The sequence below is a fragment of the Lasiosphaeria miniovina genome, assembly GCF_030549165.1.
Source record: "Lasiosphaeria miniovina strain SMH2392-1A chromosome Unknown B0T26scaffold_8, whole genome shotgun sequence".
In the NCBI taxonomy this organism is placed as follows: domain Eukaryota; kingdom Fungi; phylum Ascomycota; class Sordariomycetes; order Sordariales; family Lasiosphaeriaceae; genus Lasiosphaeria; species Lasiosphaeria miniovina.
In genome coordinates, this window is record NW_026848227.1 from 862,511 (window position 1) to 889,344 (window position 26,834).

The 26,834-nt window shown below is 52.4% G+C and overlaps 6 protein-coding genes across 6 annotated transcripts; 3 read left to right on the forward strand and 3 right to left on the reverse strand.

Moving 5' to 3' along the window:
* Positions 1–746: 746 nt before the first annotated feature.
* On the reverse strand, positions 747–1,497 carry B0T26DRAFT_680921 (uncharacterized protein; the record flags this gene model as incomplete). Its single annotated transcript, XM_060440567.1, has 4 exons — positions 747–1,022; positions 1,088–1,164; positions 1,387–1,418; positions 1,457–1,497. The coding sequence occupies 4 exons, from the start codon at positions 1,495–1,497 to the stop codon at positions 747–749; spliced, it is 426 nt and encodes a 141-aa protein (XP_060290056.1).
* A 2,312-nt stretch (positions 1,498–3,809) lies between these two features.
* Positions 3,810–4,400, reverse strand: B0T26DRAFT_792089 (histone 3; the record flags this gene model as incomplete). Its single annotated transcript, XM_060446865.1, has 2 exons — positions 4,103–4,400; positions 3,810–3,989 (listed from the first exon to the last, which is right to left on the reverse strand). Exons 1-2 carry the CDS (start codon positions 4,301–4,303, stop codon positions 3,810–3,812), a joined length of 381 nt encoding a protein of 126 aa, XP_060290057.1. The 5' UTR covers positions 4,304–4,400.
* A 1,332-nt stretch (positions 4,401–5,732) lies between these two features.
* B0T26DRAFT_756764 (uncharacterized protein) lies at positions 5,733–6,284 on the reverse strand (the record flags this gene model as incomplete). Its single annotated transcript, XM_060446154.1, has 2 exons — positions 5,733–5,783; positions 5,868–6,284. 2 exons carry the CDS (start codon positions 6,282–6,284, stop codon positions 5,733–5,735), a joined length of 468 nt encoding a protein of 155 aa, XP_060290058.1.
* Positions 6,285–14,549: 8,265 nt separating this feature from the next.
* B0T26DRAFT_492159 (uncharacterized protein) lies at positions 14,550–15,478 on the forward strand. Its single transcript, XM_060435329.1, has 3 exons — positions 14,550–14,627; positions 14,858–15,396; positions 15,459–15,478. Exons 1-2 carry the CDS (start codon positions 14,615–14,617, stop codon positions 15,208–15,210), a joined length of 366 nt encoding a protein of 121 aa, XP_060290059.1. The 5' UTR covers positions 14,550–14,614; the 3' UTR covers positions 15,211–15,396; positions 15,459–15,478.
* An 809-nt stretch (positions 15,479–16,287) lies between these two features.
* B0T26DRAFT_730185 (uncharacterized protein) lies at positions 16,288–17,211 on the forward strand. Its single transcript, XM_060443002.1, has one exon. The coding sequence runs from the start codon at positions 16,411–16,413 to the stop codon at positions 16,765–16,767; it is 357 nt and encodes a 118-aa protein (XP_060290060.1). The 5' UTR covers positions 16,288–16,410; the 3' UTR covers positions 16,768–17,211.
* Positions 17,212–19,426: 2,215 nt separating this feature from the next.
* On the forward strand, positions 19,427–21,781 carry B0T26DRAFT_756766 (uncharacterized protein; the record flags this gene model as incomplete). The annotated part of the gene is made up of 3 exons (XM_060446155.1): positions 19,427–19,528; positions 21,325–21,431; positions 21,550–21,781. 3 exons carry the CDS (start codon positions 19,427–19,429, stop codon positions 21,779–21,781), a joined length of 441 nt encoding a protein of 146 aa, XP_060290061.1.
* Between the last annotated feature and the right edge of the window lie 5,053 nt (positions 21,782–26,834).

The window sequence follows — 26,834 nt, forward strand, 5'->3', positions numbered from 1 at the left end:
CGAATTCGCAGTAGGAACGCAGGAAAGGAAGCTTGTTGACTTGGCGATAGTTACAGCGCTGCAACGCAGGTCGATAGCACTGCAGAAAAGCAGGTCAGTCTAGTTGAAGTTTTCCTTAGGCCGGAAGCCCTAGATATTACCAGGTTGGCCATGGCCAAATGCTGCCCTGAGCTCAGGAATGCAGGGAAAACTACGCCCAAAAAGAGCCCAAGCGATGGGAATATTTGAGCTAAACCCAACTCAAATAACTGGTCGATTTGAATTGAGTTGGGTTTAAAAGTGGCTTATTTGAGTTGGCTATTTGAGACGATTTGAGTTATTTGAGTTGACTTTATTTGAGTTGTTGGCAGCGCTGGTGTCAAGACAAGGTGAAGAAGGATGAAACCTCTACGCCAAGGTTGTGGTGTCTGGAATGGTATGTAAGTAAATCATAGACCCACATAGATGCTATATAAGCATAACATCTGCCCCTCTCCGAGATCAACTGCCCCCAGTTGATATCTACCATAGCCTGCTCAAATCAAGGTCTCTATGACCATTGGCGTTCCTGTTGAAGTTGGCGTCTTCCTTGTATTGAAATCCCAAAAATCTTGATATCTAGGCTTTTATGGCCATCAGATGAGCAAAGCTTCCTCCTGTTCCTCCAGTCCCTTTAAATTTTTGGCGGTGTTCCCACTTCTTATGCTCAATGCCATTCAGCTTTCTCTTTCTCACGATGAAATCCATTGCCACCCTCAATTGGCCTTTCAAGCTTGTGATTTCGTCATCAGCTTCGTTACCATCTCCTGCATGATACCCTGGTTGCCAACTTGTCCGACGAGGTCGTCGACTACTTCGGCAGTGCTATTCAGTCTCCTCGTGATCTGACTGATGTACTGTTCGCTGTTCTTTTGTTTTGCCTTGATGAGCTCAATGACGTCGCGCGTGTCATCGTCATTGATGTCTTCTTTGTCGTCAATCTTCTTTTCGGCTTCTGTGCTGTCGGCGTCCTCCTCGTCCTCAATTGCTTTTTCGTTCCCTGGCTAGTTGACCGCGCGACTCACTATCTGTTAGCTATAACTGTTGAATACCCGGTATCTAGACAGACCGATATTATCAGGCCGTCTGGGCAGGCTTTTACTTCGATCTTGCAGTAGGAGTTCCTGTGGATGCCGTCTCTAGTCTCTGTCGGGGCCGGCCTAGTATTTATGACGGTTCCCGAGATAAAGATTGAGGTCTTTTAGTCTTCCTTCTTTAGGGGAGTCCATCCCTTAGGCTTAGGTAAGATACAAGTGTTACCATAAATATGTCTTATTATTATACTCCTTGACGGGACAACGTCTTGATACTTCCGACAGGCACAAATATCGTTGGAGTTCGTGAAGTAAGATGACTGTGGCTACATACCGTTAGATTGACGTAGGATATTGTTGGAACCACTAGGTACCGGTACTAGAAACAACAGGGCGTGCTGCACGCCGAAAGCTGGTGGTTCAAGTGCTGGTCATTGTTGTCCATGTCTATCTAGAAGAAAGAAGTGGCCGTAGGCCACTTATATGGAATCTGGAACCTGTCACAAAGGAGAGGATTCGACTGGAATAACACGCAGTATAACCGTAACCTGTATTGTGGAATCTAAAGCTAAGGAAGGAAAAGGAAGGTGTTGCGGAGAGCGAGCAAGGCGCGGGGTTCTAGGTATGGTGCGTATTACGTGATAGGTACGCACAGACCACACTCCAGCACTACGTCATTGACACCACCTCGGCACCCGCCGTGACAGGACCCTTACGCCTCTACTGCCGCCTGTCTGGCTGATGAATGCGTTGCTGCAGCCACCTCTATGTGGCTGGAATGCGCGTTGTTCTAACAGGTATAGTTATATTGATTTCGATCGGAACAAAGCAAACAACATTGTGAAGCTTTCTAACCGGCCCTCTCTTTCGCCACATCTTCAACAACGCTTCTTTCTGCTTAGCGGAAACTGGCCGATGAAGTCATTGTCAAAGGTTCTTTCGAGGTCAGTCGACTTGCCGAGAATGAAGGCCTGCGCTGCTAGGTTGAGGATGTGGCCGAAGCAACGCACACGATGCTTCGAGGCTAGGAATCCTGGGAAAACCGGCTAAGGCCAGATATTAACGACTCCGAGGTAGGTTTTACTGCCTAGTCGTTCGAATCCACGTAGTCAAACTGAAAATGACCAACGTTATTATTGAAGCCGTAGTCGTTGACTAGCTGAGAGATGTAGAGAGCCTGGTTCTCGCCGCTGTGCTGGCTCTCGCCGCTGTGCTGGCTCTCGCCGCTGTGAGAGCCTCGAAGATGCGGCATTCCAAGCAGGTCTTGTTGTACGGCGCCGTCAATATCGGTGTAATGCACAAAGACCGCTAGGTAGGAAACTGTTGCGTTGGAAGTCCGAATATCGAACGAGAGGTGCTGGAAGGCAGGTTTGAGCCGACGACTAGATCGACGAGTTTCTCTTCTATAGAGAGCTTGTGAGGCAGTAAAATATGCCTCGCGCGCTTCGTATTGACTACCTCAGGTGTGCGTTGCCTTTTTCCTGGCTCTCAATACCAGGCTGGGAATTGGGTAGGTATGATTTGTGGTCTTTTTCCAAATGTATAGTTGCCAAGCTTGTTGACTCTGCCTTGAACAGCTTCTTGCAATAGTGGCATGCTCAGTAGTATTCTCCCTCGTTGACGGCGTCGTTGGATGACCAGGGCGACCCAGTAGCCGTGATCACGAATCCACCATGTCTTTTTTGGTGTTTTTCCTACCCACTTTTCTGGTATGAAGGACCCTCTTAGTATTTTTATCCTCGCCAATCCTTGACTTCAATTCCCGCTACATCTTTGAGTCCTGCTATATCTTTGAGATCTACTCCCTCTCAAGGAGCGCATCGAACTATCTAGCTACTCGTGATAGCTTCGGACAAAGAGAAGGAGGTAGATTTTCGGCGGTAGGGAGGCTGGTCAAGAGGGTCGTAACATCAACGGTGGAGGCAGGCATGTTGTCGAGGACTCGGGAGCCAAGGAAGCAGGGAAATCGCTGCAGGAAGGTAAGATTCGGCAGTTTGTTTACAGCGGGTGGCGATAGTTGCATTGCGGCGGCACGGCTTATTTGCCTACAAATATATTTTTCCTTATTTGATTGATTTGACATTTATTTGGATTGGTACCAGCGTTGGTATATATACTCTGGGGTCACTACAGTGTGCTCTGCAAGGCATTAAAGACAGGGCTTCACAACCATCGTAGCAGTCAAGGCAAGCACTGTTATTGCCGCGCTATGCGTTATGGCGGGAGATTAGAAAACATTTGCATCGGGTTCAGGGTCAGTATTAAGGCAGGTAGGCATCACAGTAGGAACAAGCGGTATTTATAATCGTTATTCGGCATTTGGTATCGGTAGTATCCCCTTACTACAATATAAGGTATAAGCTATTAGTGAAACCCGTTTCATAAAAACGCCGTAGACCCTGTGAGGGCCTGGTCCTCCAGGCCTCCCAGACGCTCTGACTAATCAGACGCCAGTTGGGTGGATCCACCCGACCAGCCAGAGCCTCACCTTGAGACGCCCTGGAAGAATCTCGCGAGGGGAGGCTTTTGAGCTTCTTTTCCCTTTTCCCGTTAGTTTAGAATCTTCGTCTATAGCGCCCAGTAGAGGAGTTCCGCTCTCATTCCAAGCCGGCCGTGACAGACCCCCGAGAATGATCCATCATTCAAGTCAAAGTAGTCCCATTATATGAAGAAAGAGTTATTATCCGCCCAGCCCCAAAACTAGCAAGCACCTCTCCCCGCCATGTCCATCAATGGAAACCCCGCACGAGGTCTCGCTTAGTTGCTCTCTCCGCGCAGGCGGCGGGCAAGCTGGATATCCTTAGCCTGGATGGTGACACGCTTAGCATGGATGGCGCACAGATTGGTATCCTCGAAGAGAGAGACGAGATAAGACTCGACCGACTCCTGGAGAGCGCCGATGGCCAAAGGCTGGAAGCTGAGATCCCACTTAATGCCCTAAGCAATCTCACGAACCTATAGATAGACGGTCAGTAAAGTGTTTTTGTGAGATGGCGATTGTGCCAAGCGCGACCGTGGAGTCGGCGATGGCAATCAGGAAGAAAACTTACCAGGCGCTGGAAGGGGAGCTTGCGGATCAGGAGCTCAGTCGACTTCTGGTAGCTACGAATCTCGCGGAGAGCGACGGTACCGGGCTTATAACGATAGGGCTTCTTATAAACCTCGGCCGCCGGGGCAGACTTGCGGGCAGGCAGCTTTCGCGGGGCCTTGCCACCAGTCCACTGCCGCGCAGTCTGCTTAGTGCGAGCCATTGTGTTGTTTGGTTGTCAAATTGATGACTGTGATGGTTGTTGCTTGTTGGTTGATGACGAGAGCCGGATAGTTGATGGATTGAATGCGGTGGGTGTGTAGCGTAATGGTGTGTGATGAAAAAGAGAAGGAGGAGGTGGGGGGTGCGAGGTTTATGTAGGCGGCTGCTGAGACATGTTGCCGGCTGATTAGGCTGGGATCACTACAGTTTATCTCAGTAAAATCAGACGTGTGGTGGTAGGAAGGGAAGGTGCGATCCCAATTAGGAATAGATTCATAGACCTGCTTTTTAAATAAATTTCAATCAACAGGATTTATTATATTCGAGCAACGGGATCAGGGCCACCACACGTCTGAGATCAATTCCGATTTTTCCCGCTTCGAGTTACGGATCAAATCAATTTCAAACGATAGTATTTTTCATATTCGAGCAACGGGTCAGGGCATCACACGTCTGAGATCAATTCCCGATTTTTCCCGCTTCGAGTTACGGATCAAGTCAGTCAATTGCGCGTTGTCAGAACGACGTGGAAGTGGATGGCGATATAGAGTTGGAGATATCATTCTTTGTCGAGGCGGGGACCGAGGTCTACGAGGGAATGGGGCTGGGTTTGGGGATCGAAACCTCCGTCTAATGGTATGGGGGCGAGACGAAAAATAAGCAGACTCAGTTATATTGCCCTCGTTGTCAGTCGGGTCATAGTATGACTCCAAATTGGACTCTGCTAACTCTTCTACCAAATGATATCCATGATCTATAAGCTCTTCCTCCTCATGCTCGTATCCGTCCATCCGTTTAACTTTGACCTCCTCTGCTAAGAATGCTGGTCCCTTCCGGTTGGGGCGCACCCAGCGACAATAGCGTCGCTCTTACAGCCAAGTCTAGCGACGGAAAGGTCTTCCATTCTTCTCCCGTCGACCTCGATATGTATATCCTCTGTCTTGACAATTCTGGGGCCGGTAGTTGTTCGGGTATCGCTCACGTCAATCTCCATAGTCTCGCTTACGATTATTCTCGCCCCTAGGGTATGGGGAGTTTTGTCTGCGGGGGCGTGTTTGATCTCGGTCCCGTCGAGGGCTCCAGTTCTCGCGGCCTCTGTCGTATCCTTAATTGCCAAAACGGCGGGGTGGTCCGTCGTTGTAGTAGTACGCTGGCTCCGAGTCCTGTCCGTAGTATGCTGGGGTAACCAGGATTTGTCTGTCCTTATTGATCTGTCGATCTCAGTTGACTACCAGTGAGTTTGTTGATAGGTTATTGAGGATACGAGATCTCGCATTTGTCTTCTCCTCTGTAAGAGAAGGCAGGTACGCCGGATCAAGGTGGTCACAATGCAGGTAAGAAGGTGGGCGAGCAATGAGTAGTATTGGTGTGAGACTTCAACCTGACCGTCACAAAGGAAGGTGGGCGAGGGCCACTGTTTATATACGTGCTCAGGGGCTCAGGCCCGGGACGCCATGGCGTGGCGTAGTGGCTTGTGCCAACTGGCAGTGTTCCGGCCAGTTGGTAACAGCTGGTGAGCGCGCACCCTGTGCGCGCGGCTGGTGTTTGAGGTGTCCTTTCCTTACATCCCCGACGCTGGTAAGGTAGGCGTCGATTGTCGTAGATGAGTCAGGTTCGAAGATGAGCTCTTGGATGGTGAGGTCGACTCCATTGTAGATGAAAGACAGGACACTGTGTGTGTTATTTATGCCCATAGCCTTGCAGAGACGAATCTTATTGGCTGCGTAGGACCTGAATTTGATCCCGGCTTTGCAGTCGGTAGCTGTATAGGTGCACTTGAGTAGTTGCTCTCCAGCCTCCGTTTTTGATAGTCCAAACCGCTTGATCATCACCGACTTCCAGAAGTTGAAGTTCTTCTTTAATTGAGCTCGTTCGATGTCTGACAGCACGCCGATGTAGCACTGTTGGGCTGTGCCCTTGAGCAGTTGACCCAAATCGCGTCTCAACACATCGCGACGGGCAGGGTTGGTGGCGTATTCCATCACGGAGTCAAAGAACATATTAATATCCTTATAATAGATGTCGTTACTAACGAGGGTCGACTCCTCGTTATTCGCTACCTCCACTTCAGGGTTATAAAATCCTGCAGATGTGATCTTCCAGCCCGAACCGACTCCTTATTTGCATTGTTTGAAGCCTGCCCATCTAGCTTTGCCGATAACTTGTTGAAGAATGCTTGTATGGCAGCCTCGGCATTGATATTCTGAGGTGGGGGAGGCGGACCTTCCTTACTTGGTGGTGCTATGTCTGGGTCTTTGAGGAAAGGGCTTGAGGTTCTTGACTCGTACTCTGGAAGGGTTGTCAACTTCTCTGGTTCGATGGTTTGAGCTCGATTGATGCTAAGATTGTGAGCTGCCAACTGTTCTTCGTACTGACGGATTCGGAGGTCGTACTCTCCTTCAGTAATATGATTGTACTCAATTATAGTACGCGGTCGGTTGTAATTTAGGGCAATGGGTCTGACCGCGGTTTTGAACTCCCTTGTCTTGTCGCTTCGCGGGGCAGGTGGTGCGTTGATCGAGAGTTGTAGGGTAGTCGAGAACTAATCAAGGTCAACTGGTGGAGGTGCTGGGATTAGGGCTTGTGACGGCCCGGGGCAAGCGTCAGGGTGACTGCCAGGGACGGTGCTGGCAGTGTTGTTAGCGAGTTGAGTTGCTGATTGTCTGGCGGGGCGAACTGTCTGAGATCTGATGAACTTGACAACTGTCGCTAATTCGGCTTTGACGACGTCTTTTTGGAGGACCCAATTCGAGTTGAAAGTGAGGGTCCGTCCTTGGTTCCGCCGTCTAGTGCCGAGCTGCTGTTCGTTTTGCTGGGTGATCTCGTTAATGACTGTCTTCGGTAGTTATTCGATGTAATTCTCGACGACCTCCATGGAGCTATAGTCGAGGGTATTTGCATGAACAGAGACGTAGTTCAAAATCTGGGCTACAAGAAGGTGCTCGCGGGGTTTACGATCTATGTGTTAGCAAGTCCAAAGGAAATGACGGGAGTCGACGTCAATCGGCAGATGGCCAGTCAACCAAGAGGCGAACAGGCCGGCCAAATGACCTGTGAAAGGGAAAAAAAGTGCCGATCCGGACAATAAGGTGCTGACAAAGTGGAGCAGAAAACAACAGTTCGATAATTGACCAGTGGGTTAACTAATGCAGATACCAGCAGAGTGATCTGCGGTGATCTACAGGTGGGGGAAACTGGTTTTTGCCGATTGTGGGGTCAAATGCGGGGTCCCAGGAAGCTTCCAGTAATCCAGTGCGAATTGAGATCCTATAATTGCTGTTTGGTGCGACCGTGTCAAAAATGAAGCAGTTGGTAGAAAAAGTGCTTCCAACGGTCGTATCAACGAGCAGATAGTCAAACAGGATAAGCTAGTGGATAAAACGATAATTGAAGTCGTCGACAGTGATAAAGACACGGTTCGATCAATGGGGATTGATAGTGGTTTGTGGAAAAAGAAGACACGGTGTCAATTCTGACAAACGCTTTCGGTGCAGTAAATGCGTGCGCGTGGAAGACTTGACGAAAAAGAGGTCAATTCTGGCCTGCGAAAATGAAATCCGGCGCCAAAGTGATTTCAATTGTATTGTATCGGGCCGCTACGATCGAAAAAGATCGCAGCTACCACTGTAATGCACTCAACAGGTGTCAACACTAGAAGGTGAAGAAGGATGAAATCTCTACGCTAAGGTTGTAGTGTCTGAAATAGTATGTGAGTAAATCATGGACCCACATAGATGCTTATATAAGCATAACATGCATTGTGCATAACAAAAACTTGTATACTACTATTCAGGGTACCGGTACTGGAAACAACAGGACGTGACGCCGAACTAGTAGTTCAAGTGGTGATTGTTCTGTATATATCTCTTCTGGTAAGCCAGAAAGCTCATTTCTATACGCTATTGTGGGCGAAATAGTAGCCAGGTAGGCCGCGAAGGAGGTCGCGGTTTAGGCTACGTAGCCGCGAAGCGGGCTGCAATCTCGCCTAGCTTCCAGGCCTACATTCTAAGTCTACGCCCTTCCCAAGTCTACGCACTTCAACCCTATCTGTGCCGCAGTTGTCTACGTCTCGAGCTTTGGTACAGTCCTATAGTGTAGTCCCTAGCAGTTGTCTGCGTCTTGTGAGGACCCGTCCACCAAACTGGCCCTCAAGCAGCCAGAGCCGCCCAGAACCCCGGGCTTATCAGAAGCCGCCTCGAGGCCCCACCTACCCCACTGATAGATGAAAACTTATTCGCGAGCACGCGACGCGTTGGTGGACTTTTCCTTCTTTCCTTCCTCAGTTTAGAATCTTCGTCGATAGCACCCAATGGACTGAGTTCACCTCAATGCCTTGCCCTGGTCGTGACACGTCTCAAGCTATGGTATCCCCAACTATGGTATCCCCAGCTATGGTGTCCCTAGCTATGGTATCCTTAGCTATGGTGTCCCCAGCTATAGTGTAGTCCTAGCAAGCTATCTCGTCCCAGCTAACGAGGTTATGTTACGATCCTGGCACAGGCGTGCAGGAGGCGCCTTCTGGCCCCCCTGCAGATTGGCTGGGGCAGCCAGGTGGGGTAGACCCACCTAGGGGCTAGTGCAGCCAACCAGGAGGTGGTCAGTCGCGACGAGCCGCCAAGGCTCGACTGACCACCACTGGCAGGACGGTCAACCAGTCAGGAAGCGGTCAGTGTGATCAGTGCGATCAGTGTAGACTGATCGCAGTGATCGCCCTGACCTTTGGAGAAGGACTCTGATTGGTCCGCCTTAGATAGATATATACGACGACCGTAGCCACGGTCTTAGATAGTTCTTGCTTGGTTCTTCAAGCAAGCAATACACATTCACTGCACTCATACACTTTGAGTGGCATTCCGATTTGACTGTATTACCCGTGCGATAGGAGCTTGCCCTTTGTTCTATCTTCATAATTACCAACCCCAGCATTCTGTGGAGCCCGTGCTCCCTTACAGACAGACGACCCTAACAGTCGAGTGGTTTGTAATAGGTTAGCGTACGCAGGCATAACCTAGCAACAACTAGCGAATACAATTAGATACCAAGATGCTTTCTGGGCTTGTGCCGGTGAGCGGGTGTGCTAGCATAGATGGCTGGCTGGGGCACTTTGATTGCGAGGGTGTTGCTGCGAGGGTGTTGCCGGGAGCGGTGTTACCGCGCCGTGTTGGACGAGTCTTGCCGCGAGTCTTGCTGCGAGTCTTGCCGCTCCGTCTTACCCATCCCGTCTTGCCGTGTTACCGCCGTGGCCCTATAGGTCGGCCATTTTCTAAGTCCATCTTTTTGTGCGCGGGGCACGGGCCAGGCCTTGGGCGAGCTATTGTCTTGCCCGGGCGGGCTGTTGAACTTGTCTTGCTCGGTATACCAGCTACTATGCTATATAAGCTGGTGGCTAGGCTGCTATGTGGACTGGTGGCTAGGTGCGAGCGGTTGCTGCGCCGGCTGCTGTGCTGTGGGCGTGGTATCTGGCGTAGTATTGCCCCGTCTGCGTGCCTAGCTGTCGTCTGGCGTCGGCTTGTCGCTGGCTGCTGGACTTGTTGCGAGGTTTGCTAGGCTGCTAGGCTGTTGACTGGGCGCGCGGTTGCTGCGGCTTGTCTGGTGTTGCGGCGGCTGCTGGGGCGGGTGTCTGTCGTGTGCCCATGTTTGCCCCTCGGTCCCGTTTTTGGCGCGCCCCAGCCGTTGACGCTGGGAGCCCGTGGCAGTCGACCGTTGACGCTGGGAGCCGGGCTCTAGGCAGACCGGGAGCCTGTGGCAGTTGACCGTTGCGCTCTTTAGGCTGGGAGTAGAATCCCCCGGCTGACAGATGGCCTGGGCTGACGGATAGCCTGGGCTGAAGGATGCCTCGGCTAACGGAAGCCTCGGCTAACGGAGGCCTCGCTAACAGATGGCCTCTGGTCGAGCACCTCTTAGCGTATTTGGGTTTTTCTTGATCATATCTTCTGGTACGCCTATACTTCTTGTTCCGGTCCTCCCAGACATACCCTGAACGTGGACCGGGGCCCGGCAGCGATTCGCCGGCGGCATTGTCGTGCTGGCCTTGAGGATGATGTGTTTAGAGTTACACCAGTTGGCGGCGAAGAAAGGGCTGTGCGCAGAAAACAGGCGAATCGATGGGTAAAGTCAGCACCAGTGACAAGCATGAGCGGGCGTGCCGTCCGCCCTGCCCTGTGTTGTGGCTTGCGGGCAGCTTTGTTTGGCTGCTCGCCCGTATCGCCGGTTGCCTTCGGCTGCTTGCCGAGCTTCTGTAGAGTCTGGTTTGACACCTTAGAGTCAGCACCTGCTCGTGGAACCTGCTTGTCGGTACGGCTCCCACCCTACGTAGAGTATAGTTTGGGCTATCAGGCTCTGTTTCCGGGCTTTTCCTTTTATCCAGAATCCGTCAGAGGCCTTTCAGCCTTGGAAGGCAGAGCTCGAGCGCCTCCATCCTATCCAGACCCTAGGCGGGGACTGCGGTTATTGCCTACTATTGGTAGATGAAGAGACTGCGGTTGTTGCCTGCCATTGGTAGGTGAAGAGACTGCGATTGTTGCCTGCCATTGGTGAATGGAGAGACAAAAGACCAGAGACGAAGGGCTCAGGAAGTATAGTTGAGGCTCGCGTCTTGTCAGGTCGCAACCGCTTCTGAAGCGTGTTTCGGTTGTTTGGTCAGAGGCACGGCTACTAAGTGAATGAATGCAAATGTCTAAAATATAGGCCGCAGACGAAGCGCGAGGTTGAGGGACCACGGGGCGCAGAATGCGGTTGGGACCTGAGGGAGGTCCGTAGAATGCGGTTGGTGCGTAAGCTTTCGTGTATGGGCTTTCGTGTGCCGCCAGGCGTTGTGGGCGAAGTGCGTGGGCTTTCGTGTGTGCCAGGGCGTTGTGGGCAAAGTGCGTGAGCTTTCGTGTGTGCCGCCAGGGCTTCAGGATGCGCCGTCGATTGGGAGAACCAATATGAAAGCGAAGGGACTCAACCTTTCGGCGGAAAGGGACTCAACCTTTTGGCGAAAAGGGACTCAACCTTTTGGTAGAAACGGATAACTAGAAGACTCGCTATCTGGGCTGCGCCGGAAGTGATGGTCTGGATAGTGGAAGAACTTGTCAGCAAAAAACAAGTGTCTACAGGGCTCGCGCTTGCGTGGGGAGCTAGCATGGCAAAGTCCACAGCCGGGGGTGCGGCGAACAACTTGACTCTCCCGGCCACCTATGGCTTCCTACTCGCGATAGGCGGATATTGCCAGTCAAGGGCAACGTTCCGATGCTGCACTCTTAGCTCGTCCCGTTATGCTCTTCGTTGGGGCTTAGACATACTTTTTTTTTTCACAATCCTACAACGTCGTCTTGACTTAACAACATAGCAATGAAGCCGCGGGATAGAGGTATTACAAACCACTCGACTGTCAGGGTCGTCTGTCTGTAAGGGAGCACGGGCTCCACAGAATGCTGGGTTGGTAATTATGAAGATAGAACAAAGGGCAAGCTCCTATCGCACGGGTAATACAGTCAAATCGGAATGCCACTCAAAGTGTATGAGTGCAGTGAATGTGTATTGCTTGCTTGAAGAACCAAGCAAGAACTATCTAAGACCGTGGCTACGGTCGTCGTATATATCTATCTAAGGCGGACCAATCAGAGTCCTTGGTGTCTGCGCTCCGTGGGTCCAGGGCGCTCTGCTCGCAGAGCGCAGGGGCCCCACAGAGCGCCCGCTCCGTCCGCTCTGCTGGTCTTGGCAGCTAATCAGGCAGAGCGCTTCCTGGTTGGCCGCACCCACACGGGGTGGGGTCTGTCCGTCTCCACCACGTCACCCAATCACGGGGCGGAAGCAGGGCGCCTCATGCACCCTGAACCAGGATCGTAACAAGAGGACAAATGGGCCGTGTTTTTTTTTGGCGTCAGCTACGGCGTCTCGAACCGCAAAAACTTAGAGCTCAGAGCTGGCTAATTGGTGCATGAATTAGCTGCGGGGTGGGATGAAAAGATAGTAGAATGGTGCTCCGGGGTGGGATGAAAGGGCAGTAGAATGGTGCTCCTTGGAACTGGTCAACTGATAGAGTGCAGTATGGTACTGATTCTGGGAATGTCAAGACTGATGCAGAGTGCAGTAGAATGGTGGCTCGACTTTTGGAATTAGTCAACTAATAGAGTGCAGTATGGTGCTGATTCTGGGAATGGTCAAGACTGAAGAAAGATACAAATGCTGACTCCGTTGAACGGAAAACAGTCCGGACGCCCGTTGGCTCTTGCCTGCGGTGCCGGTAGCTGTTGCCTGCTGTGTCAGCCCGGTGGTACATTCTTGTGGATGGTCAAAGACTGAGAAAAAATGTAGTGGAATGCTGCTCTATTCTCCGCCCAAGACGGCCGTTGGCTCTTGCCTACGGTGCGGGTGACTATTGCCGGCGCCGTGCTAGCCCGGTAGCACATTTTGTGAATGTCAAGACTGATGCAAAGTGTAGGGGAATGGTGGCTCGACTTTTGGAATGGCCAAGACCAGCAGAGTGCAGTATATGATGATTCTGATGAATAGTCAAGACTGAAGAAAGATGCAAAGGAGACCTGAAGGGAAAACAGTCTGGCTGACGCGTTGGCTCCTGCCTGCGGTGCCCGTAGCTGTTGCCTGCGCCGGCTAGCCCGTGGCTCGTTTTTGTTAATGTCAATACTGAGAAAAAGAGCAGCAGAATAGCAGCTCCAATCTTGGAATTCTTGGAGTGGCAGAGTGCAGTATGGTGTAGAGTGTAGTATGGTGCAGAGTGCAGTATTCTAAGAAATGGTCAAGACTGAAGAAGGATACAAAGGGGAAAACATGGTTGAAGAAATGGTCAAGACTCATGAGGGGAAAGACAAAATGCCCGAAGGGAAATCAGTCCAGACGCCCTTTAGCTCTTACCTGCGGTGCGGTGGCTGTTGCCTGCGCCGTGCTAGCCCGGTAGCACATTTGTGAATAGTCAAAGACTGAGAAAAGGGGCAGCAGGATAGCAGCTCTATTCTTGGAATTTGCCAAGACTGGCAGAGTGCAGTGTGGTGCTGATTCTGGTGATGGTCAAGACAGATGAGGAGAGAGAGAAAATGCCCAGATCGAAGGGAAACATTCCGGACGCCCGTTGGCTCTTGTGTTGCGGGGCCCAGCCCTTACCCTAAGGCTAGTATAAGCATAGGCCAAGTGCCCCCGCAGGAGGTTTCGCTCACATATTTAGTATGGGGATTTCCCCCTCCTAGAGTTAGTTAGCCAATGCACCTTTTCCATCATTGTCTCCCACACATCTTGCCTGCTGTGCCGGTGGCTGTTGCCTCCTGTGCCAGCCCGGCGGCACTTTTTGGTAAATGGTAATGATGTAGAGTATAGTGGTAGCAGATTCTGGTGATTGGGCAAAGACTGAAGAAAAAATACAAGAAATGCCCCGACCGTGTTGAACGGAGTCCGGACGCCCGTTGGCTCTTGCCTGCGGTACCTCAATTCTTAGAATTGGGCAAGACTGACGGAGAATGCTCCATTCTTGGAGTGGCAGAGGCAGGGGGCTCGCTCTTGCCTTGGCGGGAAACTTCTTGGCGGGAAACTTGTGTTCAGCAAATAACTTGTGTGCTACTCGGTAAAAAACTCATATTTAGTAAAAAACTTATCTACTACTCAGCAAAAGACTTGTACTCGGCAAAAGACTTGTATTTAGGAAAAACCTTGTGCTACTCATATACTGCTCAGCACGACTTTGTACTACCCTTCTCGGCAAGTACTTTTAGCAGGAAACTTTACTCGGCAAACTTGTCTGCCTCAGCGAACTTGTTCTGTGGAGGAAGGGTCGGCAATTTTCTGTGCCTCAGCGAACTTGTCCTGTGGAGGAAGATTTGAAAAGTACTACTCTTCTCAGCAAGTGTAGTGCCGCCAGGCGTTGTGGGCGAAAATTCGGCAATTTTGCGCTGCCTGGGCGATGTAGGCCTGTAGAAATGGTAATTTCCAGGGCTTTAGGGTGCGCCGTCAATCGGGAGAACCAATGTGGAAGCGGAGGGACTCAACCGCTAGCTAGCTATTTGCCCGCTGTCTGCCCGCTACCCACCCGCTACGCTACACCTACCGCCGACCACGCCGCCCGCCACGCCGCCCCAGACCGCCCTCTAGTCTCTCGGCACTCTCCCACACCCCCCCACCAGCCCACACAACAGCAGACCTCGCAACAACCGCGTGCGCCCAGCCAACAGCCCGCTGAAGGCGAGCACGACAGCCAGACGCGAGCACGACAGCCAGATAACCGCGCGCGCCCATCTACCAGCCCACAGTAGAGCGACAACAAGTCAATAGCCCGCCGGACAACAGCCAGACAACCGTCGGCGCCCAGCCAATAGCCCGCCCAATGCGAGCACGACGCCGGAAAAGCCGCAACAACCGCTCCCGCCCAGCCAACAGCCCACACAGCAGCCGCCGTAACACGACGCCAGCCACCACGCTCACACGGCCAGCAGCCGCCGCTGCAACCGCTCGCACCCAACCACCAGCCCACAGCAGAGCGACAAGTCCAACAGCCCGCTCACACACGACAGCCCGCCCAGCAGCCCAGCGACAAGCCGACGCACCTAGATAACCCGACGACAGCCAGGCCACCGAGACAAGCCGCAACAAACGCACGCCCAGCTACTAGTCCAGCAGCCTGGCAGACCTCGCAACAAGTCCAGCAGCCCGCCCAACAGCCGCTCGCGTACAGCCAACAGTCCAACAGCGAGCCCTCGCAACACAACAGCCCGCGCAACACGACGCCAGACACTACGCCCACAGCCAGCAGCCCTCGCAACAATCGCTCCCACCAGCCACCATGCCCAGCAGCCAGCAAAAAGACGCCAGACACCACGCCCACAGCACAATAGCCCGCCGGACGCGAGCACAACAGCCCGAGAACCGCGCGCGCCCAGCCAACAGCCCGCCTTCTTCTCGGGGGTGCCTCACCTAACATAGAAAGGCATGGCAGGGCGTAGAAGGAAAAAGGAAAGATGACGTCTTCGCCCGGCCGTGGTGTGGAACCCTCAGTTTTTGCTGCCGTGCACGGACTAACCTGGTTTCTTATAAAAGAAGCTGCCCTCCGCTCAACTCTTCCTCCTTTTCTTTTTCTTCAGCCTTCGGGCATATGGTCACATTCAGTCAATACAGAGACGATTAGCATGGCCCCTGCACTAAGGATGATACGCTATCAAAGAGAGCATTACAATTTTTTTTCACTGTAATCATGGCTTTTAGTCGTGGTATGGAGAAGAAACTGTCTGCTAGATTTCCCTTAGTTTGCCGAAAGAAAACAGTCCGGACGGCCGTTGGCTCTTGCCTGCGGTGCCAGCCCGTGAACTGTGGGACAGTTGGATGTATTATACACAGGTACGGTAGTCAGGCGCAAGGTTACTGGAAGGAGAAACGTGTTGAATTCACCATATGGAATCTTCTAGTGGATGATAAATACTAGATTATTCAGCTGATGTGAGCCAAAATTGCCACACAGCTCGCCACCACTCATATTGTTACAATCTGGACAACAGGTCCACGGAGCTAGGCCCGGCCTAGGATTGTGGGGGTCTGGACGGCAGGTAGGAGATGACAGGAGACAAGGAGTATCGTGCACAGATTGCGAAAGACAGGCTTTCAACACACAACCAATGTATGCTTAACCAGATGCATTGATAGCTGCAGAACCGTTCTCCAGAGAGAGCGTGCTGCCAGCTCCTATATAGAACTATGAGCAACCAATCAGAGTTCCTGCCTTACATGCTCAGTCGTGCTCAGTCCTAGACGCACTGATCCCCACTGAGCTCCCTGCTCAGTGCGCTCAGTGGGTCTCGGCACTGATCCTACTGAGCTCAGCCATGCTCAGTGCACCTTGGCAATGGCCCCACTGAGCACTCCCTAATTGGATGCACCTTCTCTTAGCGAGAGCCCCACCCTAAGTGCCGTTCCAGCCAATCCGCAGCGGGCGGGCAACGCCCTCTGCACCTTTGAACCAGGATCGTAACACATATGTATAAAACCTGCACCTCTGGCTATGCCAGAGGGGAGAAGAAGAGAAATGGAACAGAACATAACACTCCATTTTTTTTTGGTCTGAATGTAAAATCCAACAAAACGACAGCGGGTGGCACATTTTGTCAATGGTCAAGGCTGGCAGAGTGTAGCATGGTGGCTCTGTTTTGTGAATGGTTAGAGACTGAAGAAAAAGGGGGAAAATGCCCCGACTCGGTCGAGGGAACTCGGCTCGACAGTCGGGCTCGTCGGGTTGTTGCCGAACCGCCCTGTCGTTGTTGCCAGAACTGCCGCAACCCACGGACGAGAGCTCGATGGCGAGCTGTCGGCCTGTCTCGCAATCCCGTCCGCCCGCGGCAGCGTCCAGCGCGTGGTCCGCCAGGCCGTGCCAGGTTGTGCCAGGCTGCGGGCCAGGTAACATGTCCGCCAGGTTGTCCTGCTAGGTTGTGTCCTCCTGGGTTGTGTCCTGTGTCCTGCCGGGTAACTTGTCCGCCAGGTCGTGTCCGCTAGGTAACTTGTCCGCTAGGTTGTCCGCCAGGTTGTACAGCTGTATTAGGGCCATCTGGTTGCCGTCTCGCTAGCTTGTCCTTGCCAGCTTGTCCGGGCGCGTGAGACTGCATAAAGCTGTGAGAGCGGCGTTTGTCTATTGCTGCGTCCGAGTCGGTTCAGTTGTCGAGCAACCTCACCACTGCCACCACTGCTCACCTCACCACCCCCCACCCACTGCTCACTTCATCACTGCCTCCACCACTGCCTCACCTCACCACCTCCCACCACTGCTCACTCCACCACTGCCTCATTTCACCACCCCTCACCCACCACTCACCCCCTTTGCCCGCTCGCTGTTGTCCAAGACGCGACTCGTCCGCCTGCCCTCGAGACCCAATAACGCGTCCCGTCAACTGCACAAACATGACACGTGTCAACTGCACACAACACCACCGTCAACTGCACACAACACACCTACCGCCAACTGTACACAACACCACCGTCAACTGCACACGACATCACACCCTCAACTGCACGCCCGATAGGCCGCCGTGCTTCTACGATCGCGCGTCGTCGCAATCTGAATAAACCTAGGTGCCGCCCTTGCTGCCCTTTGTTCGTTCATTCTCGCGCCAGCTTTGCCTCTCGCGCTAACCTTTCTCTGAAGCCGACAGCCCGACGGCATAAAAGTGTGATCCCAACCATAAGGTGCGCATCCCACCATAAGCCGCGAATCCGAATAATCCCACGTTGCCGCCCTGCTACCCTGTTCCTTGTTCTCGCGCTCACCTCTCTGAAGCCGTCAGCTTGACAGCATAAAAGTGTGATCCCAACCACAAGGTGCGTATCCAACCACAAGTCGCGAATCCGGATAACCCAGGTGCCGCCCTTGTTCTTTTCCTCTCCCGCTAACCTTGCCTGTGAAGTCGACAGCTCGACGCATAAAAGTGCTTGTCCCAGCCACGAGGTGCGTATCTCAGCCAGTCGCGAATCCGAATAACCCAGGTGCCGCCCTTTTCCTTGTTCTCGCTGACCTTGCCTGTGAAGTCGACAGCTCGACGTATAAAAGTGCTTGTCCCAGCTACAAGTCGGAATCCGAATAACTCAGGTTGCCGCCCTTGCTACCCCTCGTCCTTGTTCTTGCTAACCTTGCCATGCCGACAGAAAGTGCTATCCCGACCACATCGCCAACATGTGTCATTATTATCGCACCTTCTGCAGAGACTGCTCGGCCCTTGTCCGTTTTCTCTATGCTCGTTGCGATAAGAGCACCCGGATCCCACACTCGCCCAACTGCAGCAACGTCACCGTCTTGACCAATGACCTTTGTCACAAGTGCAGCGATTCGGGCTATTGCTCGGGTTCAGACAGTGGCCACTATTGAGAGTCTGCCAAGCCGACAAGGCGATGGGGTGAAGAGTGGCCAATATCGAGACTGTCTGAGGTCGACAAGGCGATGAGGGTGAATGGAGTGAAGGGTGAACGGGGAAGGGTGAACGGGGAAGGGTGAACGGGGTGACGGGGTGACGGGGTGACGGGGTGACGGGGTGACGGGGTGACGGGGTGACGGGGTGACGGGGTGACGGGGTGACGGGGGTGAAGCGTGAACGGGGGAACGGGGCATGAGAGCAGGAAGCCCACCCGCACAGCACACTCCCATGTATTTAATATGGAAGTTACCAATAACACACGTTCTCCCAGCCATTCTCAAGTCGTTCTCCCAGCCATTCTCCCGGTATTCTCCTAGGCATTCTCCCAGGATTCTCCCAGCCATTCTCCCAGTATTCTCTCAGTCATTCTCCAGGCATTCTCCCAGTCATTCTCCAGTCATTCTCCTAGTCATTCTCTAAGCATTCTCCTAGTCATTCTCCTAGTCATTCTCTAGGCATTCTCTAGGCATTCTCCAGGCATTCTTCCAGGCATTCTCTAGTTATTCTCCTCTAACCTGTGACCCGTACCTCGGACAGAGCGACATGCATCCAGTGCTCGACAGAGTGACTTGTCTAGTGCCTCGACAGTGACATACATCCAGTGCTCAACCACGGCACGTAGGCCAACCACCGCACCGCGTAGACCGTGAAGTTGATGCCTCGCTGCGAGCAACGGCCAACTGCGGTCAGCCCGACTGGGACTATTGACGAGTGGAGCAAGTCCGTTCGACTGCGCATTTCTCGCCTTTGTATGCCATCTTCGGTCTTGCCATTCACAAGAAGAGCCACCGTCTGCACTACTTTTTCTTTTTCTTCATCTAATCGGGCCATCATTCTGCTCCACTTTCCTACGTCAGTCTCGACCAATTACAAAAATCGGGCCACCAATACCCACTTCTTCTTTGTGTAATCACAAAATCGGACCACCAGCACCCACATTTTCTTCCTCTAATTACAAAAATCGCACCACTAGTACCCCACTTTTCCTGCTTTTTCTAATCAGCAAAGGTAGAGTTTAACCTCGACGCTTTCCATAACTACCAAAAGGATCACGAACACGAAGGCGCTCAGCTGGGGTTGATGCCTTGGGTCACTGGATTTACCAGATACCGGTACTGAAAGCAGAGCGTGGCTGTACGTGGTGGTTCGAGTGGTGTATATCTTCTGGCACTCTAGAAAGCCCCTCTCATACTGCTATTGTGGTAGCGAAGACGCTGCGAGGCCGCAAAGACGCTGCGAGGTAGGTCGCGATGGCTGCAAATCCTCTGCCTGGCTCCCAGGCCACACCAACACCTGCGCTTTTCCTATCAGTCTCGACTGATTCCGAATCGAGCACCATTCACCCTGTCACGGTCGCCACAGGGCTCATGTGACAGGATTGATTCTATTGGCTGCATTGTGCTTAGGGTGTGGCCTGTGCGCACTGAGCACCACTACCTATTTCTCCGCGCCCTGCGCGGACCCGGCGATAGATTCCTTTCTCTTCCTTAGCTTTAAATCCACATTCGTTACTGCCTTCAACCATTGACATCCCTACTGCGTAAGGCGGGCCGTCACACACCCCGTCACAGAATCGAGCACCATTCTGCCTCAGTCTTGACCAGAATCGAGCACTCTGCACTAGTCTTGACCATTGACAAAATGTGCCACCGGGCTGTCACTCCCTCTCCAGTAACCTCGCTTGTGATTACCGCCCTGCCTTTGGAGTGGACAATGTAACTGCCTCCCACAGCTCCACCGCCGGGCACGGCAAGGGCCAACGCCGTCAGCAATAGGGCGGTTCTAGCAACAACAGGGGCGGTTCACGGGGCTACGAACAGCTTGCATGTGCTGGGCCTGCGTCTTGATGTTGGCGAACAGCATGTAGATTGCCATGCTACGTCTTTCTAGACGGGGGTGACTGTGGTGTCTCTGCGTGCCTATGTTGCTGGGTATTCTGATGTAGTGGCGGTGAGGCTTTGGGAACAAGCTTTCGGGGACTGGGACATGCTTCCGGGCTGGGAATAGGGAGGAAGGGGAGTGACTACGAGTGCGTGCTTGCATGTGCTGGGCCGTGTTGCTCGCTGGGTCTTTCCTGGGGAGGGAGTGAGGACTGGGAACATGCTTCCAGACTAAGAATAGGGGGAACAACGGAGTGACTACGAACGTGCGTGCATACATGTGGGATATGTTGCTGCTGGGTCTTTCTTGGGGAGTGAGGCTTTCAGAGTAGAGTGACTACGAACGTGCGTGCATGTATGTGCTGGACGTTGCTGCGTCTTTCCTGATGCACGTCGGGGGCAAACAGGCTGGCATGTGCTGTGCTGCTCCCTCGGTCATTCCTGATGCATAGGGCGAATGGACAGTGTCTGGTCTCCCGACATGGGACGTGTTGGATTACTGCACTTCAGGATTTTTTACTGGCTTCAATTGATTGTCTTCTCTATCTTCCTGGCTTTCTGGCAGTGCCAGAAAGCCTCCTTCTTATACTACTATTGTGGTGGCAAAATAGGTGGCAAAATGAGTGGCGAAGTAGGCCGCGAATCCTTTGCCTAGCTCCTTCACAGCCCACATTCCAGCATGTTCCATCTGACAGGACGCATGTGGGGGTTGCTCGCTACGTCTTAACAGCTTCACGGAGCACGGCCCACGGAACACGGCCCACGGAACAACTGACAAGTCTTGTTTTGCTGACGGCTCCCAATCTGGGCTACATGTGCTGTGTTTGCTGGCGTCTTTCTATCTTCTTTCTGCGTATACGTTGACGTGTTGTTTTCTTGGCACGGCCCTCCTAATCTTCTGGGCTGCCGTCTTTCTTCTACCATTGTTACTTGCCGTCTTGTTTTGCTGACCTTCCAAATCTTCTGCCTGCACCATTGTTCGGCGTAAATGATGGCAAGCTTGTTTTTGTGGCTGACGCGGTTGTCCCGTACACTGGGGCATTGTTTTGGCGTCTTTCCAATCTTTGCACTGTTCTGCGTCTTCTAATCTTTGCACTGTTCTGCGTTTTTCCAATCTTTACACGGTTCTGCGTCTTTCTAATCTCTTAATCTTTGCATGTTCTAGGCCTTCTAATCTTTGCATATTCTTGGCTATCCAATCTTTGCATGTTCTGGGTCTTCTAATCTTTGGCTCCTCACCCTACTATGGCGAAAACAACCATGCGCAGGAGCCAACGGCCGAGAACATTACCGTGATGCAGGGGTTTGAGTGGTATGTGCCTGCCGATCAGAAGCACTGGGTGCGCCTGAAGAAGCAGGTGCGCCAGCTGAAGCAGTGGGGCATCGATAACATCTAGCTGCCTCCCAGGTGGGTTCTTTCCTTTTCTGTCTTTCACGTCGATCAGCGGTGAGAAGCACTTTGTAAAATGTAGTACTAGAACTGAAATTACCAGATGTAAGGGATCGTCTAAGGACGGCAACGGATACGATATCTACGACCTCAACGACCTGGGCGAGTTCGCCCAGAAAGGGTCCGTGGCCGGCGCAGAAAACAAAGACGCGCAGGGGCACGAGCAGGGCCGCAAGGTTGCGGCAGAACGAGGCACACGCACTGGGGCGTCGACGTCGGCCAGCGGCAGCAAGGGACACGCAGCAAGGGACACGCACGTTAACATAGTCGTCTAAGTTGTAGCCCATAGGTAGATTTTAATCGAAGTCTAGCTAATGTTCATAGTCGGGCTGTCAGCAGAGCCCCCGACAATGTCCAGCTAGTGGTTAGGATCAATATTGCTCCTAAGCAGGATTGTGACACTGCCAAAGGTCCTAGCAGACAAGATTATGCGCTCCGAGACGTTTGTGACGTTTACGACTCCCCAGTATCCGCCGTCCCTAAAGGCTTCAACCTTGAGGCTAGTGACATGGCCACCACCGCTATACGGTAGCCCGCCGCCGCTGGTTACATCTAGACGCTCCGCTGCTCCCTAGTATCCGCCACCGCCACGAACACGCCGAACCGCGCCAGGTCTCGGTTTAGCCGCAGCACTGCGTGCATGTGCACGTACATATATGATATGACGTCCATTGTTGATATGTGTGTGTGGTCGCTGTATAGTGTTATATAGTCAGATAGTGTTGCTTAATATACGACATATATCTGCGGAATGGGATTACTTACTATGTTAACGCGTGATTATGTTGTCGAGGTTGGTGTAGGTTGTCTGTGGCAAAGACTCGAGATAAGAGTGTGCTTCTTTGTGTGAAATCTTAGACTGACTGACTAGCTGGCTGAATGTAAGAGAAGGCAGGTACGCCTAATCAAGGTGGTCACGATAGAGGGAACAAGAGGGCGAGCAATGACTGGCATTGGTAAAAGACTTCAACCTGGCCCTCGCAAAGAAAGGTGGGCGAGGGCCACTATTTATATATATAGTTGGGTGGCTCAATCTGGCGGGTGCCTGGGCCGGGTGTTTGAGGCCAGCTGGTAGCGCCTGGGCCGGACCGGGCGTTTGGGGTGCTCTTTCCTTACACTGAAGATGACGACCAACGGATATTGCAGCTTTCCTCAACATGGTTACTTTATGAATTCAGCCATTCTTTACTTGCAGCCTTGCCACTTATATTTGACTGCCTTTACAGTAGTCGCAATCCGCTGTGCCCGTCTTGGGTTCTTCATATTTGGAAATGTCGACAATATCCTCAGAGCCAAGCAATCGTCCTTCGTTCTATAGGCGAAAATCTAGAATAGATTTTCCGAGCAGCAGAGAGTCTAACGTAAGAAGGGTCTACCTCTTGTGCGCCAGCCGCACAACAACGAGATATGGATCCAAACAGTGGACGATTGGGGCGACAATACAGGCGGCTGCAATCTGCAATGCAAAGAGATTCGATACTTGGCCAGCTTTGGTAGTTGGTTGGGAGTTGGGTTTGCGAGAAAAGACGCCCTCTTTATCCTGTTGCCTATCTGATTGACCACGCAGATGGCCAAGCCAGTTCTACCATCACCGCTTCGATGGCGCGATTTGTTGCCATGCCCTTGGTTGGTGTTGTCGTTGCTGGTACGTCCCTGTTCTTGAGCCTGTTAAGGCTGCTGAGGGAGTCGGCTTGCATCCTTGTCTAATGGGATCGAGGTGGTCCTGATCGCAGCCTGGATCATAGAGCTTCCTCCTCCCTCACAGATTGAAGGAGTTCCTGCTTGTTGAAATCACCAGGTACCGGTACTGGAAGCAACAGGGCGTAACTGCTCGCTCAAAACTTGTGGTTCAGGTGATGGATTAGTTGACTTCTGGCTGCAGAATTTCTGGCAACCATGCCCGCACCGGAGACTATTCTTGCAAGCATGACTGCAAGGAAGGCCAGCGTATACAGTCTGATGACACTTTAGAGTACACGGGTATCTACAGTGTCGAATCTCTTTGTATTGCAGATTGCAGCCGCCTGTATTGTCGCCCCAATCGTCCACTGTTTGGATCCATAAGTTAGGTGGGGGAGTAAGGGCCTGATCTTCTCAAACTCGGCAAGTTGCCAACTCTTCGAAAAAAGGACTTCCAGTGGCTTCGTCAAAGTGGATCTACCAAGAAGTAGTGCATTAGTGCCAGTCAGCCACACTATACCGTAACAGTAAGGCGGTCAGAGCGGTATTCTCACCGCCTTTGGCCACTGAAGTTGATCCTGGCCATGTCCGAGTGCGATGCCCGAGAAGTCCTTTTTTGCAGCCAAAACGACGTACAATGGCATCTTCGAGCGACAGCCAATTGGACCTCGAGCCAGTGATTGATCTTACTGGCGCACCGGGAGCCCCCGAAGCCCCTGAGTCGGCCAGCGACTGGCTTGACAACCCCCTTCCAGAGCCCCGCCTTTCCGACTTGCCAGCAGAGTCGCCGCTGCGGTTTCCAAGCCCAGGCACTATAGTAGCCATAGTCGACGACCCAGGCCGACGGTCGACGGCTTCCAATAGTATTTTGGCGGCAGAGTCGTCCAGCGAGTCCCCCCTTGCGTCCACGGCGCCCCCTAATGCCGGTGCATCACGAAAGCGCCCGGCCCCGAAGAAGGAGTCTACCAATAAGCGGCGCGGCAAGCAGTTGGTTGATTTAACCGATACAACCGACGACCAGTCAAGCTCATCAAGAAGGGCATTGCAGCTGAAGAAGGCGGTATTCAAGCCGCATATGACGGAGCAATTGATGCTCTGGTTCCAAGAGTGCAAGTCCGAGGGCCTGTTCAATAGCAGCAAGAAGAAGGATTACGCGCAAGTCTGGCAGGACGTCTGTACTCGCTGCAAAGAGGCCTGGCCGCAGTATCCATGGACCCCTGCTGTTATCTCGACGAAATATAATACCGAGCGCTCTCGATATCGCGTATGGAAGGCTCTGTTGGAGTATTCTGGGGTCTCTTTCAACGAGGAAAGCCAACTACCCGAAGCGGCCGAGTCAGTATGGGAGGCTTTCTTCTTACGGCATAACACTCCCACCAGGAACCATACCTGGCTTCAGCACACACCTCTGGGGGATCCAGAGGTCTACTCAGCAGTCTTTTGGCGGGAAAAAGCGACAGGCAACCATATAATGGAAGCTGAAGATATACCTTCCCAGTCCTTTGACCAGATTCTCGATGACGGCGAAGAGTCCGAGAACGATGAGGCTGAACCTAGCGGTAGCGAAGAGGCTGGCAGAGCAAAAGCATTACGAATACTACCAGTTACGCCTGCAAGGAAGATGACACCGGCACAGCAACACCGTCGTGATACTGACCCTGACTCCAACCACCGCCGTACTAGCGGTTTGTCGGTCTCTGAGGATACAATTGCCGTTTCGCAAGCCTCCCAGCAAAGCAAGACTCCTGATGCTTCTGATACAGCCTTGTATAGCACTCTTTGTAAAGCGGCCTCGATTATGGCCGCTCCGAGGACCCAAGGCGCCACCGATCTCACCGAGGCTATTGTAAGCTTGGAGGCTCTGTTTTCGCAGGATCTCAGCCGTCAGGAGAGGATAAATTGCCGGAAATACCTTCAAAACAACCCTCTGGCCGTAATAGTGTGGAACGCGTTGAATCCAGAGTCAAAGAGAGAGATGGTTGACGAGTGGAAAGTATGAAGTTGAAGTGGTGGATTTGATGGGAGTCAAGATTGTATTCAATATTCAGCTTCGCCAGCCAATTATCATAGAAATCCAAAATCCAACCTCGGCTAAAGCCACCCTTTCGCCCCACCTTATAACCCCTCAACACCAAGGTTTTGGCCGTTAAATATCACCATTTCTATCCTCTTGATTGACGGTATCTACTATACTGAGCCCACATTGCGTCTGCAGCGGTATGGCGAACCCAATCTGGATGCCGCGTTCCGACCGTCCGCCCAGCTCTGGCTGCCGCAAGCGATATCAATTGCCGCTGTTCTGGTCCAAGTACGTCCTCGTGATTATACTGAAGAAGGAAGTTATGTAACGCAGTCACAGCGTATACGATAAATACTTGCTTCTCAAAGCTGTACTCGATTGGGGCGTTCCGAATAATTCTCCACATCCTCTTTATGATACCGAAAGCCTGCTCGACGACGACTCGGATACGGGCGTGCCTTAAGTTATAGAGCTCATTCTGTGTCTCTGGCGGGTTTTGAGCATCTCTCCAGTCTTGTAGGTGGTATCTAATATTCGGAAAAGGAATTACGATGCCTTGGCGAGCCCCGAAGCCAGCGTCTGCCACATAAAACCGGTTCTCTGGTACACGAAACCTCCTTCCAAAGGCCTGGGCACACAACATCGCGTCGTTAATCGAGCCTTCGGCACCAGCGAGTACGTAACTGAACGAATAATCGCTTCTGACTGCGGCAAATACGTTCTGAGAGACTCCTCCCTTTCTATCACGCCAGCGGGCTTGATCACGAGTAGGAATGTGGGCGGCAATGTGAGTGCCGTCGATAGCACCGATACAACCGTTGAAGGCGTTCAACTTCGGGTTCAGCTCGACCGTCGGATCAAGCCAATCGTCCTCTGGAAGGCGTACAACGTGTTTATGTAAAGACACTAGCATTGGCAAGACTGTATCTATCGTCCTCGCCACGGAGCTTTGGGTAATTTGGAAGAAATGGGCCGCGTTTCGCTGTGTGGCTGCGTGTGCCAGGATATATAGGACCACCATAACCTTCTGCTCAGCCAGTTGATACCGGCTGCCTTTGAGTCCTTCGTTGGTCCGCAGCCATCGTACGAGGGCATGGAAAGTAGGCTTATTCATGCGAAAGAGGTCCTTGAACCGAGTGTCTGCGCCATTGAGAAGGCAATTGGCCAACCGGCGCGCAAATCGAGGGCCACCGGGGTGTATAACTTCGCGTAGGCCAAGTTGAGTGCCTTGCTGGCTTGGTTGGTGGTTGAGCCTGAGCCGAGGGTGCAGAATCGCCAAAACGGCGGCAATGCTGAAGTCACGGCTGGCTTGGAAAGTATCCCACATCGTCGTTATGCTTCAAGCATTCTTGGTTGGTACGAATTACATACAAAGTCAATGTTGAGGCTCATTTCTAACCCTGTACAGACTTTTCCAACCGGTTCTCAGCCCACTTCCAGTGTGGCTTTGCCTGTGGCGCCAGCTTTGGATCTACTTTCCACCGAAAAAGTCACAAATTCCAGCTTTTCCAGCCATCTTGCAACTCGCCAAGTTATGGCCAAAAACCGGCAGAATCCTCGTCTATTTTACCATATTCGGTATGGCTGTGGCCCGGGCGGCCTTGCAGTAGCGTGGTACATGCGATTCC